General features: G+C 44.8%; 1 protein-coding gene across 5 annotated transcripts in view; it reads right to left on the bottom strand.

Annotated features, from left to right (window-relative positions):
* LOC135898037 (lon protease homolog 2, peroxisomal-like) overlaps positions 1 to 16,440 on the bottom strand; it is an 87,806-nt gene that overhangs the window by 11,909 nt on the left and 59,457 nt on the right. For all 5 annotated transcript variants that reach the window (XR_010563244.2, XM_065426767.2, XM_065426769.2 and 2 more), the window contains 3 exons: positions 11,587 to 11,807; positions 8,155 to 8,367; positions 7,791 to 7,994 (listed from right to left, as the gene is read on the bottom strand). Coding sequence is in view for 4 of the 5 variants with exons in the window: in XM_065426767.2 (XP_065282839.1) it covers positions 7,791 to 7,994; positions 8,155 to 8,367; positions 11,587 to 11,807 (638 nt within the window). In the remaining variant the exon portion in view is untranslated. The remainder of the gene's footprint in view (positions 1 to 7,790; positions 7,995 to 8,154; positions 8,368 to 11,586; positions 11,808 to 16,440) is intronic.

Here is a 16,440-nt window from a genome sequence, read left to right as displayed (position 1 = left end):
TAACAACTGAATACTGGTAAGTGCAATTCTAAGAAGGGACAGAAAATAGACACAGAAGCACACGACAACTGTTTCTGTCCTGTCTTAGCATTGCGCTTACCAATATTCAGTTAAGCAAGAACCAACTAGCCTAGCAACACATTTTGTTAATGTAAATTTCATTATATTTTTCAGAGACAAGGAGGTAGTCAACCAACAACATTTCTACAGGTATGGATAGCCTATTCATAGAGAATGAATATGTCGCAGTATGTTCACTTCACGTCAAATGGCTTTGGGTGCTTTTTTGACCCTGAAGAAATCTATAGACTTCAGTGACCCCTTCGGCAGAGTCTTTTGTCAACGGCGTGTGAAATGCACATGAATGATATGTGCATCAGTATTGCTTCTCTTCCAGTAAACAATGCTAACGACTCGTGAAAAGAAAAAACATTTCTAAAATTTATAACATTTATTAGGGATGGAAACATCGTCACCTGCATGCAGAGGTCATAAATATATACAGGGTGTCCCAATGAACTGTTATTCACCAAGATTTAAAAAAGAGCGATGCATTACTCGAAGAAAATATAGTGCATAATGTTTCCAGTACAGTGGAGTAGCTGCCAGTAAATTTTTCATTACTGAGATTTAATTACATAACTGTAAATAATTATCTAACTAGAGACATACTATCCTAATTATCAAAGTGTCAAGAAGGCATTTGTAGGCACAACCAAGGGACATCTAACTGCGGTGTTTTCAGTAACTTACAAATTGCATACTAATTTTCCCGACTGATAAATAAACCCCGCGAAATATGAAAAATACCATGTGACTGCGCTCCTACCCATATCATAAAGCAGCGCCCTCGAACAGGCTCCCTCCGAGTTAGCCAGAACGAAATAAAGTAAATCAAGAAAAACCTTGCGATCGAGCTAGTGCCTTATCTGCCGCACCTCGGCTGAAGTAACACGTAGTGTTTGGTGTTTAGTTGGAAACAAGCTGTGATAGCTGTTGTCTTAGTGTAGATAAAGTGCACAGATGTCCTTTTTTGTCTTTTTTTTGTTTTTTGCCACAAAACCTATCACCACAAAAGCGAATTGACAATGTCAGTGCAAATGTTTAACGGTGCATTTTGTTTCATCCCAGTCGCCATGTTTTTCTCTAATAAGCAGAAGGAAAACATGATCCTTGCCTTGGGAGCTGCGAATGGCAACAAGAGGAAGGCCACAAATATATATCAGTCATGGAAGTGTGGTGGTAGAACAAACCTATTCACTATCATCAGAAATTATGAGAACCTGAGACAAACCGGCAGCTTCAAGAAACAGCGGCAGAGGATTCCATCTTTCAGTCCTAGCCTACGCACGGTTGTTCTAGCATTCATGGTCTCAAACCCTCATGCTAGCGTGCAGGACATGGCCGCCCAGGTACCAACATCCAAGTCATCAGCTTGGAGGATTCTAAATGACGGCCTTTCACCCATACCACCTTAACCAGCACCTATGCTTGGAAGATAGGGACCTGCAGAGTCGCCTAGATTTCTCAAATTGAGTCCTCACGAAAGCCAATGCATCACCAGACTTCTTGAGCAACATCATGTGCACAGATAAGGCCAACTTTTGCAGAAATGCCTAGGTAAATTTGCATAATGCACACTATTGAAGTGACTCCAATCCGCACTAGGTAAAGTGAAATCAGCACCAGTACCAGTGGTCGTTCAATGTGTGGGGCGAAATTTATGCCGGTGCTATAATCGGTCCAATGTTACATCCCGCACTGACAATGAGTTTCGCAGCAAAGTTCCGCTGTCATGTGTGGAAATGCGTGACTCTCACGCGTCCCCAGATATCTTGTTTTCCCCCATCTCCTGCAATCCCGCTTCACCGCGTGACCTGCGTGACGCCCGCGGCGGTCGATGTGGTTGAAGCGCAGTGCAGGCGATGGCGCGAGTGTTGCGCTGCTAACGCCGCCGACAGGCGGGGTTACTTGGGCGCCGGGAGACAAGGCGCTTCCTCTTTCCCGGCAGGTCGAGGAACAGCGCGGACGTCCCGCGTGCACGCCGACCCATGCTTCTGCGAGACCACCTCGCGTGGCCGCCTTCGAACGCGGCACGATTCGCATGACCGTACACGCGAACGACCAGGCGTTGGGATCCAGCATGGGGCGAACATATTCGCTCGCTATGCGGTCACGGTAAGTCGGACTTCTAGACTTGTCGCGCGCCCATCGGCATGTTTTGTGGATAGCAAATCGGCTAGCAGGCATTGATCTATGAAAGGTGCAATAAATGCCCTTGTGATTGTTTGCACTACTGTGTTGTCATTCCTTTGTCCCAAGAGCACGGGAGGAGAACCCCTCATCTGGCGCCCAACGTGGGGCTCTTGGGGCATCGGACGATAGTTTTAACAGTTTTGCTTCATTCGAGACCTTTGCTTGAACCGAAGCATAGGGCTAGCGCGGATTTTGATCGCTAGCGTTGGCGGCGTGCTTTCTTGAGCGAGGCGACGGTGGCTGTAGTGTGTTTGAACATGTCAACATGCTAAGCCTTTTCACAAGTGTTTTTTTAATGACATTCGTCAGTACGAGAGCCACGTGGTCTGCATCCTGGGAGAGCGAGGCTGAGCGCCCGCAGAGCAGTGGCAAGCCTGAAGCGAGTGAGTACGGAAGCCTCGTGGGTGGTCCGAATTTCTTATGTAAATAGCTTCTTCTATCTCTTTGACTCGGATGAAGTCGCGGCTCTGAGAGCCGGGTAGCCGCGGGCCACGGGTGTCACTACGGGCTGACTGGTATTGCGGCCTGGCACCGGGCACTCCGACACCGTCTAGGACGGTGGGCGCCGTCAACTCGGATGCTGTGTGCACCGAGCGGGGTAGGACCACCTCACAGAGCTGACGTCTCCTCGCGGCTGCCTGTTTTGCGCTCAATTTGGGTGTTGTTTGTTGGATGCCGGTTGTTGTCAGAGTAGCGACGCTTTAGGCCTAAGGCTTTACGAAGCTGCCTGTCACACGTGGAGGGACACAACCCGGTGGACCGTGGCGTTGAGGTGTTTGTTGCACTTTGCGACCCTAATTCTTGTTAGCCTCGCACGAATTGAAATTACTCGTTCGACTCAAGGAAGCGAGCTTCGTTCACATGAACTTAGCATTTGAGTAGCTGCCCGATCTTTTGCTAGCCGAGTTGAACATCGTACGACGTGGGCGATGCGCATGCACAATTGCTCTCCCTTGCACTACTTTAGTGTTTGCCGAGTGTGTTGAGTGTACGCAGCGTGATTGAAGTCACTCCTGGTTTGCTGTCACCTGCACATCATCTGCGCTGCTGCCCCGGACTACGATCGAGCCACCCCAGGCGATGGTGATGCTGTGGCCAGTTCGGCGCAGCGACTTCGGTGGCGGACAAAAGAGCCGGCGGTCACCGACAGCTACGGCGGCTCTTCCCAGCAGAGCGCGTCGGCGCGAGCGACGCTTGCTCGTACCGACTACTGTGTCGTCGTTTCCGGAGTCCTGGCCTGGCATCATGCCGTCGAGCCTGCAAAGCTGCTGCCGTAACCGGCAGACGCCAGCGGTGTACCCAAGGACAGTCGGCTCGCATGCTATGGACAGCGTGTGGACATTTCCTCAGCGCAGCCACTGTTGCATGCACTACCTTGATGTTAGACCGTGTGACATGTTTCGCCGGAATATGTAGTGATTTAAGGTTGGGGGGATGTGGGGATGCTAGACTCTCGCGCGTCCCCAGATATCTTGTTTTCCCCCATCTCCTGCAATCCCGCTTCACCGCGTGGCCTGCGTGACGCCCGCGGCGGTCGATGTGGTTGAAGCGCAGTGGGGGAGATGGCGCGAGTGTTGTGCTGCTAACGCCGCCGACAGGCGGGGTTACTTGGGCGCCGGGAGACAAGGCGCTTCCTCTTTCTCGGCGGGTCGGTTAACAGCGCGGACGTCCCGCGTGCACGCCGACCCATGCTTCTGCGAGACCACCTCACGTGGCCGCCTTTGAACGCGCCACGATTCGCGTGACCGTACACGCGAACGACCAGGCGTTGGGATCCAGCATGGGGCGAACATATTCGCTCGCTATGTGGTCGCGGTAAGTCGGACTTTCAGATTTGTCGCGCGCCCATCGGCATGTTTTGTGGATAGCAACTCGGCTAGCAGGCACTGATCTATGAAAGGTGCGATAAATGCCCTTGTGATTGTTTGCACTACTGTGTTGTCATTCCTTTGTCCCAAGAGCACGGGAGGAGAACCCCTCCCGTCTTCCACTTCTGTGGCACCAGCAAGGTGGGTCACTCGCACACAGCAGCCGAGCACGAAACTAGCTGGATGCGACTTTTCATGCGCAACCGATTGGGAGGCATTAGCCTGTAAATTGGCTGCCTAGGTTACCTGACCTCTCTCTCTACTTGATTTCTTTTTTGGGGTTATGTGAAAGATTGTGCTTACATGATCAAGACAGACATCAGATTAGCTCAAGGCAAGGATAATGGATGCCTGTCGTATAGTTCCACCGTCGGTTGTCGAGAAATCCACTGAAGACACGATGAAGCAGACCTATTTGAACACGTCCTCTTGGCAGCAGCTGGTGTTCCAACAGGGCTTACGAATTCATAGATAACCATGGCACACTGAACCGTCTGTCTGTCTCTCTCTCTCTGTGTGTTGTGTGTGTGTGTGTGTGTGTGTGTTCGCGTGCGTGCGTGCGTGTGTGGCATCTAGGTGCTCGTAATGTGACGGGATACTGCACATGTACACTTGTATACCGTATTTACTCGCATAATGATTGCACTTCTTTGTAAAAAAAAATGCAAATTCAGGGGTGCGATCATTAGGCGGGCTGAATTTCCCACGAAAGGAAACACTTTCTTTTTTTCATCCCGCATTTGCTGCGGGATGACAAGCAGGCGGCTGCCGCTGTCAGTTTCAGGACACCAAAACAAAAATGGCGACCGGGGAGCAAGCCGAACACACTGAACGTGATTATTTTTCTTCTCGTGAGTACATTACGCGCACTGAAACAGTTTGTTCCATATCAGTAATGAATAATATCGTTAATATCGGCAAGTTTGCGACAATACCGTAGCCATGTCCACTGTGAGGGGACAGAAACAGAGATGGGCACACGTAGCTGCCAGTGACACAGGAACACATTGCAGGCATGCTGCGGAAACTGCGGCGTTTGTCTTCACTACTACCCTAATATGGCATGTGTCCGCTATGGGTGGGCGAATATCTTAGCTGTGTTACAAGTGTCAGCGTATGAATAGGGTACACTTCTAACATATTAGTGTAAACGTGGCCACTATAGTCGCCGCTCGCGATTTGTTGCGTGCTCACGAGTGCAGATGAGAAGAACTGAAAGGCGCCCTTTTTGTTGTTGTTGGCCAAAACCATTATGAAGCCTACAAGTAATAAAGATAAGGCAAGTTTGGTTGTAGCTTTTTTCTTTTTTCATGGGGGTGCGGAAAGTGATGAAAGGAATTAAATTGGGCATCTGCTTAGAAATGTTTGGTGCATGTAGATTGCTTGGTATGTCTTCAAGAGTCGTTCGCGTAGCATTTGACAGCATTCGACAGATGGTAAGCGCGATCATAGACTTGGCACTCGACATATCGCTGCGACAAGTTTGTGGTGCGATCATTACGGGAGTAAATACGGTATAGCTAAATCTCGATATGTCAAACACGGATATATCAAATTATTGTGTACATCGAACACTTTCTATATCACCTGAAAAACTGCATGCATTTTTAATTTTCTATTTCAAATGCGGTCGGTGGTAAAATGGATATACTGAACTCCGCCACCCCAGACCACATGCGCTCTGTTTACAGGAGCACGTGGAGCTTTCCCGCAACACCCTCGAAGATAGTGGTGGTGCGATGGGCATTCCTAACTACTGCGCACTATAGCTGCACCCATCAACTGCGCCGAGGGTGCCATTTGAACGTAGCGGCATACGCAGGCGGCGGCTTGGCTAGTACGACAGCATCAATGATGCATTGCATTTACAGCATTGACTCCTCCTCAGTGCTGCGCTCTGCACCTGCCACGGCTCGCGAGGACAGGCGGTTTGCATCCACAAAGACACACGACAGCGCATGTTCACTGGGCTCACTCATAGGTGCCTTGGCAGATGCAACTTAATACTTTGTTATTCACAGTTTTTCAAAATGCTTTGATTGACGGACGTGGAGATCGCAGCAGAAGTAGCGGCTAAACGAAGACGCTGCCGAGGTTGATCTCGCAAGTGTTGATGTTGTCGCGCTCCCGACTTCAACTGAGGCTGTAGTTGCTTTGGCCCTTCTGCGCCTCTACTGTGGCGCAATAGAGGGCACCAGTCTGTTGCCTGTGGTTCGTTTAGACCATGTTGAGGACTCCGTGTTTAAGCACATGGCTGCCAATAAGAAGCAGGTTACACAGTTGCCGTACTTTCAGCCAAAAAATAAATACTTTGTGTTAAGCTTCAAGTAAGTATTTACTGCACCACGATTGTTTCATAGATAGACTTGCACAAGTTTTTGACGCGTTTCTTACGTGATTTTATATATTGAATTCTGGCTATATCGAGCAATTCCACTATCACCACACTGTTTGATATATCGAGGTTCGATTATATATATATATATATATATATATATATATATATATATATATATATATGGGGTTCGGAAAGCTGGGGGATTTACTGTTGTTCATGTGCCCTGTACCAACACAGCAAGATGCCAAAGGGGTCATCAGTATCTGTAGGAGATCCTTTGATGGCCCGTCGCAGGTACCTTGTTTACATTTCCTTCGCAGACTGAACCACGATTCACATAAGGCTTTCATTGTTAAAAAGAAATGGACGCACAACTAACCTGGCCCTTAAAGGGACACTAAAGGCAAATGAGAAGTCGACGTGGACTGTTTAAATACCATTCCAGAAACCTCGCAATGCTTATTTCGGGCCAAGAAAGGACTTATATTACGAGAAAATTGCATCTGAAGGGTCCGAATACTTTTTTCGAAATTCAAATCACCCGCCACCTAACCGGGGGAGTGGTGACGTTGCATACGCCATCACCGCCCTTTTCTGCCATTGGTGAGTAAAACGGCACCCGAGACGGTGGCCCCGAGCCAAGACAGAGCGGTGGACTCGCCACTGCAGCTGCTTTTTGGTGAAACGGTGTAGACCGTTCGGGCATCCCGCGGCATAATATGGAAGTCGAATACTCTGCTACTTGCAGTTTGTGCGAGTTTCGTAAGCCAGCAAAACCAGCGCGGCACATCGCGATCAGAAAAGTACTGAAATGCGAAAAGGTGGGTGGTGCAGAGTTGAGCGAAAACGAAGCATTTCGACCGCCCGCGTCGTTGTCAAGGGTTATTTCAATTAGTTCTTTTTCTAAAAATTAAATAGAACTAGATAAATAGCATTTTACTTAGCCTTCTACTGCAATACAATGATGTTTTTTGCAATGAGTGGTTGAGTACTAGTGACAGAATTTAACTGAGGAGTGCTTTCGTCATCAGGCAAGTGCCTGAATGTCCCAGGGGAGTCTCTAATCATGTCCTGCATTTACCTCCGTTTCTCGATCACTAAGGCCCTGTTCGCGATATTATTGATGCCTTAGAGATTCCCAAGCACTAATCTATCACTTTATCTTGACTTAATATTTGGCTTTAGTGTCCCTTTAAATGGATAAACTACAATACCCATTCTATTCTTCTAATCAACACAACCAACTACAGGCTGTGCCAATTCTATTAAAATGCTGAAACTATCTTGGAAAAGCAACAAATCAACCCTTCAGGAAAGGAATTCCATACCGGGAGCACCAAGCCTTGCAGAGTAATTTCGCCTGTCATGGCCACATCAGGAAGGACTGTGCGGCCAGTGAAAAGCGACACCAGCACAGTAACAATGGTGACGCCAGCTGAAGGTCCATCTTTGCCAACAGCACCAGCTGGAAAATGTATGTGTACATCTGTGCCCTCCATCAGGTCAGTGCCCTTTTGCACAGGCAGGTGGAACTGAAATCAAAGGAAACAGGCGCACTGCTAAACCGCCAGTGTTTTATGATGCTTATGCATAAATGAAGCTTATCTCATGGTTGAAAGCCATGAAAAGTGCCAGAGGAAAAACCACCAGCCACAGCAAAAATTCAAATATCTGATCGGAAAGCACACATACCTTGTCGGCATGAATACGTAGCCAGTTAAGGGCTAGCTTTGCTGATTCCTTCATGACATCTCCAAGCTGGCCCGTGAGGACCAGCTGCCCGTCGCCTTCCATGCGCGATGCCTCCACAAACATAATCTCACCCCCAGCTGCAGTCCAGGCCAGGCCCACTGCCACACCTGGCTGCAGAAGCCGCGAGTCCATTTCTTGGTCATACTGTGGCGGCTGCAAAGAAAGCACGATCACACTAGCTATAGCTTTGGCATTTCACACAAATGCCGTCACGCATAATGCAATGAATGCAAGGACACAAGAAGAGAACACGAGCACACACAGCAGCAATGCATGCAGTAAGTTCATGCATTTGTGTCCTTCCTTGTGCCCTTTAATTGTTCCCACCACCCTAAAAAAGCCCTAATGACATACCAATAAGCTTACACTCCACTTCTTGCCACTGCAAAGCAGCAGTAGCTGTCAGAAAGCTACACCAGCATTAAGTCAAACATAATATGTATTTGTGGGCTCCTCAACAATGCTATGAAGGAAAAAAAAAACGCAACAGAAACTAACCAATTCTACACGAAAGTTTAGAAATGCATGCAGTGACGATGTTTGCTATGTCCATTTATTAAATAATGCAAGCACCTCTTTAAACCAAAATTATTCAACATAATTAGCAGCCACAGTCCCCAAATAACTACATCTGAAGAGCACACCAAAGCAGTAGTAAAATCTTTTTTTACACTAGAGATTAAATAAGGAAAACTATATATATATATATATATATATATATATATATATATATATATATATATATGATGGGATGTGGGAAGATCCTTTCTTTTAGATGGACTTCACTGATAGACAAGTGCAACTTGTGAGAATAACTGCAACGACCACTTCATCGACATACAATATTTTACACTGTACTATGACAAACAATATAAAGAAACCAAAAAATGGCAAAGCAGCAGAAATGACAATGACAGAAAGGGAGAAGCATGAAAGGAGTGCTTGCGTGTCTCTGTTTGCCTCCCTTTTTGTCCTGGTCGTTTGTGCTGCTTTGCCACTCCTGATGTCAAGCCAATTAGCCAAACCTTCCTCCCAGTCAAAGAAATCAAGTCGATCAATCATTCATTCAAGCAGTCATTTACTTATTCACTTGAGTTTTTCATGTTATGGCAGCTATTTCTATATTAGAGTTAGATCAATCTTTAAAAACTCTAATGATGTGAATGAACAAGAAAGGGGGTTAACCGAGGGGCCCGATTTTTATTAATCATATCATAAGAAGCCAACATACAAAGACATCAAGGACAACAAAGGGGAAATTACTTGTACTTACTAATTGAAATAAAGAAATGATAAATTAATAGAATTGAAAGTGTATGAAAATACAACTTGCCGCAGGTGGGGAACGATCCCATGTCTTCACATTATGCGTGCGATGCTCTACCAATTGAGCTACCGCGGCACTGTCTTCCCAGCCACTAAAATAATGTGACCTAAATGTGTGGCCTAAAAGTAATATGGTATCATGTTGCGACACACCACGGCCAACAACAGCATACACAAGGCAGGCTAAAGGAAAGCAAATAAATGTTGGCACCAGCCCACACATACTCAGACCAAGCAGGGACAGTGAAGTACAGGCGCCCAAATCTTTAGCTGGTGTGCGGGAGCGGCGACTTTTCCGGGCGTCAGCGCCGTATCACGCGGCGAGGCTGGAAACAGCCTAGTAGACGATGGGCCCAGCTGAGCGCGCTTTGTCCGCATGCGCTTAGCCTCAGACTGTTTCCAGCCTCGCCCCGTCAAACGGCGCTGACGCACGGAAAAGTCGTCGCTCCCGCACACCATCTAAAGATTTGGGCGACTGTATGTGCTTTTTTTTTTTTGAACGTGTAAGCTGAATTGCATTTCTAAGGAGAATATATCTTAAAGGACCCTTCACCAGGCCCCATTCTAGAAGTTCTACCATGCTGTCTAGGGTTTGTTTTTGCGGTACACAGTGCTGTATACCGCAAAAACAGCTGAAATTTCAAACCAACTTAGCAGAAACGATTGTAAACGCATCAAGCATGCACTGTACTTGTCTGTTTAAAATGGCCAAAGCTGGTGAGGGGCCCTTTCAAAGCACTTGCTCATTAAGATAATTTTAAAGAGAGTTACATTTTTGGGGTAACTGGCTTTAAATTTTGCATACTAAGCACATGCTAAAAAATGTGGTAACAGAGATGTTCTATTGTGAATTATTAGTCAGGCGATGCTAACATCAACTTGTCACGGCTTGAATCTTTCAGGCAAGTACATTGCACTTGAAGTGCTGGTGTGCTAGGAGGATCCATAAATAATTTCAGATCATTTACAACCTGCGGGTGAAATTTTCAGGCTTGTCTTGAAGAAAAGGCAAGTTGACTGCCAATGAGTCTTTATAAAATCCTTGCCTTCACTTGATGCTAAGGCCACCTTAACAGCCGTACAGCATGCCAAGTGCCTGAGACTCAAAACTGTGTTCTGCAACTGTTTCCACAATGTGCGAGAGCAGAAGGTACTGGCTTTTACGCTGGCAGGCACTGAAAGGCAACCATTGTCAGAAAGTACTATTTTAGCCGCAAAATGTGACCCCAAAGCAAAAACAGCTACAAAGTCTGTTATGAACTACTTGCAGAGCATCGGACTAGACTTGAAACTAAGGAAATCACTGTGTTACGTGATTGTTGTATATATGCATCCCTCCTTCCTGTCCTCATGATCATTTTTCATCACTCTTTATCGTACTCCTTCCTCCTTACCCCGTGCAGAGTAGTAGGCAAGAGCATACTAGCTCAAGCTGACCTCTTTGCCTTTCCTCTTATAAATTCTCGTCTTACCTTCTCTCATAATGCTTGGGGAAGCACGTATCATATGTTGTGGAAGCTTGACAAACAGACTGCCTTCCAGGCATTAACATTTTCTTTTGAGATTATAATAGATGCAGTTGAGTGTGTTTTCAAGCTCTACTAGAAACTTTGCATATAGAGTTTCAATTTTCTAATGAGAGAAGGCGATATGGCAATAACGCTGCTGCCACCTGGGTACAAATGATGTCAGAATCCAGCATTTTCTTACTAAAGTGTTCTACCCTGTTTAAGAGCATGCAATCACTATGTCACACTTTTGACTAGCAACCAGAAGAGAACTGTGCTGTGTGTGCCTGCCTGTGCAAAATATGCAATCAGAAGGGCTGCTGCATCCCATAGACTGTCTTTTAATAATGTTTCAGAAAAAAAATTAACAATGAAGCAATTCTATACACGGAAGAGCTGCCGGCTCTTAGACCCTTGCTGCTCTATAATCAATAAAGGTGTTGGAAGTGGTAATGGCATGATACGATTTATAATTATTAAACAGTGTGACTGTCTTGAAGCTCAGGGTTATTCCTCTCAGTCACAAATGGCAGCTTACTCCAAGAATGCCTTCAATGGCCATTTCATCAATGACGATGGGGAGAGAGGGAGGGTGTGCCACAGCCACGGTGACTGCACTCTGGTTGGACAGCTGATCTTGCTCGACAGCCACAGGACAGATGGTCTCATTTTCAACAACCTTCACAGCAACAGCCCGGCAGAGAGCACCAATCTTGCGCTCCAATGTCCGCACTCCAGCCTCTCTTGTGTACTTGACCACTGGGCATATCATAATCGTGACACTGTAAGACTGCTAAACTACCTGTCTACACAAGTCACAATTGGCAGAATTAAGACGGGATATTAAATTACGCTATACTCAGTAACAACCTCAGCATACAGCAGAAGCTCATTCTATAAAAGCATGCTTTGCCTGCTCTTAAAGAATTTAAAAAGGAGTTGTACTGATACACATACAAAGAACCCTTTCACTATAATCTATGTTAATGATAACTGAAAGGTGCACACTGCTGCTGAGGAGCTTTGGGTACCATTTTTATATCCCAAATAACCCTCCTCACTCCTATGCTGAGGAGGCTTATACCACCACAATGGTTGACTAATGTGAAGGCAAGGATTGGGATCACATGCAAAAGAAAGGAGAGGTAATTGGATGATGCATGTTTACAGATTCCCTACTAAATGCACTTGCTGATGAATTCTCAGGTTGTCACTGACTATAGTTGTTACTTTGTGACCTGCTAAGGGCAGAAACTTTTGATAAGGATAAAGTGCGCTTTTATACTACCTATACATTACACTTTATGTTTCTAATTTTCACAGGCAACCTCACAGCATCTTAATATTTGTGGACATTTGCCTACATAACAGGTCTGTTTACTGCTTGTCAAGAGCAGAGCTGTGGACTGGCAACTCCAGAGTTGGAATGAAATGATGGCACCAGTCAGGCAGGTAGAACAGGAACCCGAGATTCCGGAATGGAGTTGTAATAGAGTGGGCACATAGTCCTGAAGCACTAAATGCTGATTTCTGGCAAGACTACTAAACCGGTAAAATTATCAATTATAATAAACTATATTTGGCTAATTTATTATAATAATAAATTTCACTCGATCCCGGCTGTTTCACGACCTCCCTATAGGTGACTACAACATAGTATTCTACACATTCTGTGCTTCTGAAGACAATGAAAGGTTTCTGCACTACAAGGCTGAAGTGCACTTAATTAACGACAGCAATTTTTAGTAGCAAAGAATGATTCTATTTAGCGAGAACATGCCTTACGACACAAGGATGGAGGCCAAAAATGACTTTGCAAACGGTTGCACCTTGCACGAGTCTAAAGTGATTTGGAATGCACACCATGTTTTTTCGCACACAGTCTAGTATCGAGAATGAGCAGAATCAGGTGGTCAGGGAGGTGTGGTAGAAAAAGTTGTGCCCTGTAATATGCCACTGAAAGTGAAACAATAGAGTGTCTTGCCAAGCATATCAATACGTTTTGCTTCTATGTCCATCATCAAAGTGAAATATAGCTGTATGCATAACATGCACATCAGTGTAATATTATTTTGCACTTGGCTTTACTTAAGGGCAGATGTGGGTCTTTAACCCAATATTTTTCAAATCTTTATTCTTCGAGAGATGGTGCTGGAAACTTGTAATATATGCAATGTGCTTATTTCGAACATGAAGTGCATTTTTGTTTATCCGCTTTTGTTCTAATATTATGCAAGTGTCCTTTATTTATTTTTTGCAATGATTTGAAAAACATTTGATGCTTAGATTTCGCTGAATAGGGTATTAATGGCTTTCCTATCATTCAGGGAATGCCTTAAAACCCACCTTATTGCTCTGCCTTACCTGGAACACGAGTTGTGAGGTTCTGAAATAGAAACTTGAAAGAGTGTTTTCCTGGTTCTTGACTTTGAAGTCTCAAAACTCGTGTTCTAGGTAAGGCATAGCATTAAGGTTGATCTTACAGCATTCCTTGAATCATACAGAAGCCACTCATACCCTGTTTAGTGAAATCTAAGGTGCAAATATGTTGCAAATCTTTACCAAAAAATTAAGGTAAGCTCAAATAAAGTTAGAACCAGAGGAGACAAGCAAAAATGGACTGCACATTTAAAATAAGCACATATCATAACATATATGCATAACTTTTCTGCAGCGTATCTTGAAGAATAAATCTTTTTTTTCTAAAACCCACTTCCCCCCATAAAATATAGTTTTCAAAAAATTATATTTTTCAAATGGTGGATTTTATTTAGAAAGCAAGCTTTGCCTGGTATTGCAGTGTGTCATGTGGTCGTGAACTGCCTAATGCGTGTGCAGCTAAAGTGAAACTAACTTCAGCGGTTACAAGCGGGCAGCCGTAGGCTAGTATTTGCAAAATCGGATGCACCCTGCTGTCTGAAATTGGTATCATGCCTGAGTGTGAAAACGCAGACTTAATCCAAAATTTTAAAAAATCGCTTACACACATCAAAGTGCACTTACGAAAACCCCAGCCATTGCACACTATTTTTCTTTACATTATGTTGAAGAACTCTAGAGAGTGACTGAACCTTTTTTCTGTCTTTATGCTTTTTTTTTCCGTATAAGGACTAGGGAAGGAATTTGGAAAATTCGACCGCTTGATAGGCTGTCACCCTAAATTGACATGTCATGGAGATATTTGGATAGTAAAAACTGAATATATTTTGCAATCACGTCATATATTCGCAATTTCTAACCTATGTAGCAGACATGTTTGTCGAGGCTATTTGATGAGCAAGACAATAAAATTTTCAGGTTGAACTAAAACAGTTCATGAAAAAAATAAAGTACATATATTGTATAGTAAACACCTCATGAAAATTAAAGTGCCCATCTTGTATGCAAAGACGGATTGTTCCCCACCTGCGGCAAGTTGCTTTTTCATATGCACTTTCATCACCATTATTTATCATTTTTTAAAATTCAATTATAAGTACAAGTAATTTCCCCTATATTGTCCTTGGTGTCTTTGCTTGTTGGCTTCTCATGATATGATTAATAACAATCGGGCCCCTCGATTAACCCCCTTTCTTCTCGTTCATTCATAATGAGGGTTTCGAATCCGGCAACACTGATGCCTTCAGGTAGCATGTGTGGCTTTATTGACCAGCTGCCTTCACCCAAGAAGATCACATACTCGTGACACCTGCAGCAGAAAGGATGTTCCACATCCACTACCAAGGTTTGTGAGTGGTGGAGCTGGCTAACACTCCCAAGGTTAGTTCTAGTAGTAAAACATAAGTACCCAAGAAAGTGGACGGCAAAACGGCACCGCAATAGCTCAACTGGTTAGAGCATCACATGCGTAACGCGAAGACGTGGGATCGTTGCTCACCTGCAGCAAGTTGTTTTTTCATCCATTTTCATTAAAGGAAAATGAGACATCCACCCATTCATAGCAATTGCTACAAAGGAAACCCATATGAGTTCCTCGAAAGAAAAGCCTCGCAGTTGAAGAAAAATTCGTCCTGGTCTGGGACTCGAACCTGGGACTATTGCCTTTCCGGGGCAGCTGCTCAACCATCTCAGCTAACCAGGCGGCTAGCAGATAGCAGGGCGAAGTCGAATTTGTCAACAAATTTTTCTTCAGCTGTGAGGCTTTTCTTTCAAGGAACCTGTATGGGCTTCCTTTGTAGCAATTGCTACAATTGGGTGGATGTCTCATTTCCCCTTAATTACTTCTATCCATCTTGCGGGTTTCCGCAGAACTATTATGTCAAATTCGTCCACTTTCAATTCCATTCATTTACAATTTCTTTATTTCAATTAGTATGTATAAGTAATTTCCCCTGTGTTGTCCTTGGTGTCTTTGTTTGTTGGCTTCTCATGATATCTTGTATACGTGTTAGTGTAAAGTTCCTAACGTAAGGATATTGTATTGACCAGGCATGTGCTCTACCGGGAGCATGTATGTGTTCCACCATCCAAGTGTTCATGCATGCTTCTTTAAAGGGCTTCTGCTGAAGTTTCACAACACATCAGCAGAGAGATCTTTACCAAAACCAAAACTGAGAAAACGCTTTAGAAGAACGGTAGATATTATAGAGATCACAGGGAAAACACGATGCAGAGATAACTGGTTGCAAAGCATGCAGGTTTCTTCATGTACAGGAAATAAATACTTAACATTATTTGTAACATTGTTATGACTTCATAACTACATTTTAGTCACTCGCTAAGCACGAAAGCACAAATAGTAAATCATTTAAATAAAGTGTCTAATTTACTGGGATAGGAGGAATAGAATGAATCAGCTCTACCACCCCAGGACTGAGAATGGCCCTACACTCACAATTCCAAGGAGTTAGGAGTGGAATTACGGGGGATCTCCACTCTTCGAAATGGAGTGGGAATAGAATGGAGGGACCCACACCACAACTCTGGTCAAAAGTAATGAAGTACTATACTTTGTGCCTACTATCACAACATTAAGGTGGATGGTACAGTTTCATGGAGAGCTAAGCTATTTAGATCAGCCATTTTTATCATTAGGGACCTTTAGCTTGTCCACTAGTCTGGCACACGGGTGTGGTTTGAGCAGATTGCTGGATGGACGGAGGCGTAAACGTGAGCGGACGGTGCGCTGCAGCTGCATGGTGGCGTAGAGTTCAACCAGAAGAACACAGTGCTAAAATTGCAGTAACCTACTATATTCTGCTTCGCTGCAGGTGCACATTTATGGCAGCGGCGTAATTGTGAACATGATTACACCGCTGTCAAAAATTTACACCAGCAGCTAAGCAAAATATACTAATTGGCTCTGTTTGTGTGGTTCAGCTTTGCACCACCCGCTGGTGCCACCAATCTGGCCGCTCACGTTTATGCCCCTGCTCATCTGGCAAGCCGCCCG

The sequence above is a fragment of the Dermacentor albipictus genome, chromosome 1, assembly GCF_038994185.2.
Source record: "Dermacentor albipictus isolate Rhodes 1998 colony chromosome 1, USDA_Dalb.pri_finalv2, whole genome shotgun sequence".
NCBI classification, from domain to species: domain Eukaryota; kingdom Metazoa; phylum Arthropoda; class Arachnida; order Ixodida; family Ixodidae; genus Dermacentor; species Dermacentor albipictus.
The sequence above is the reverse complement of the archived record's forward strand: the minus strand, read 5'-3'. Positions and strand labels throughout refer to the sequence as shown.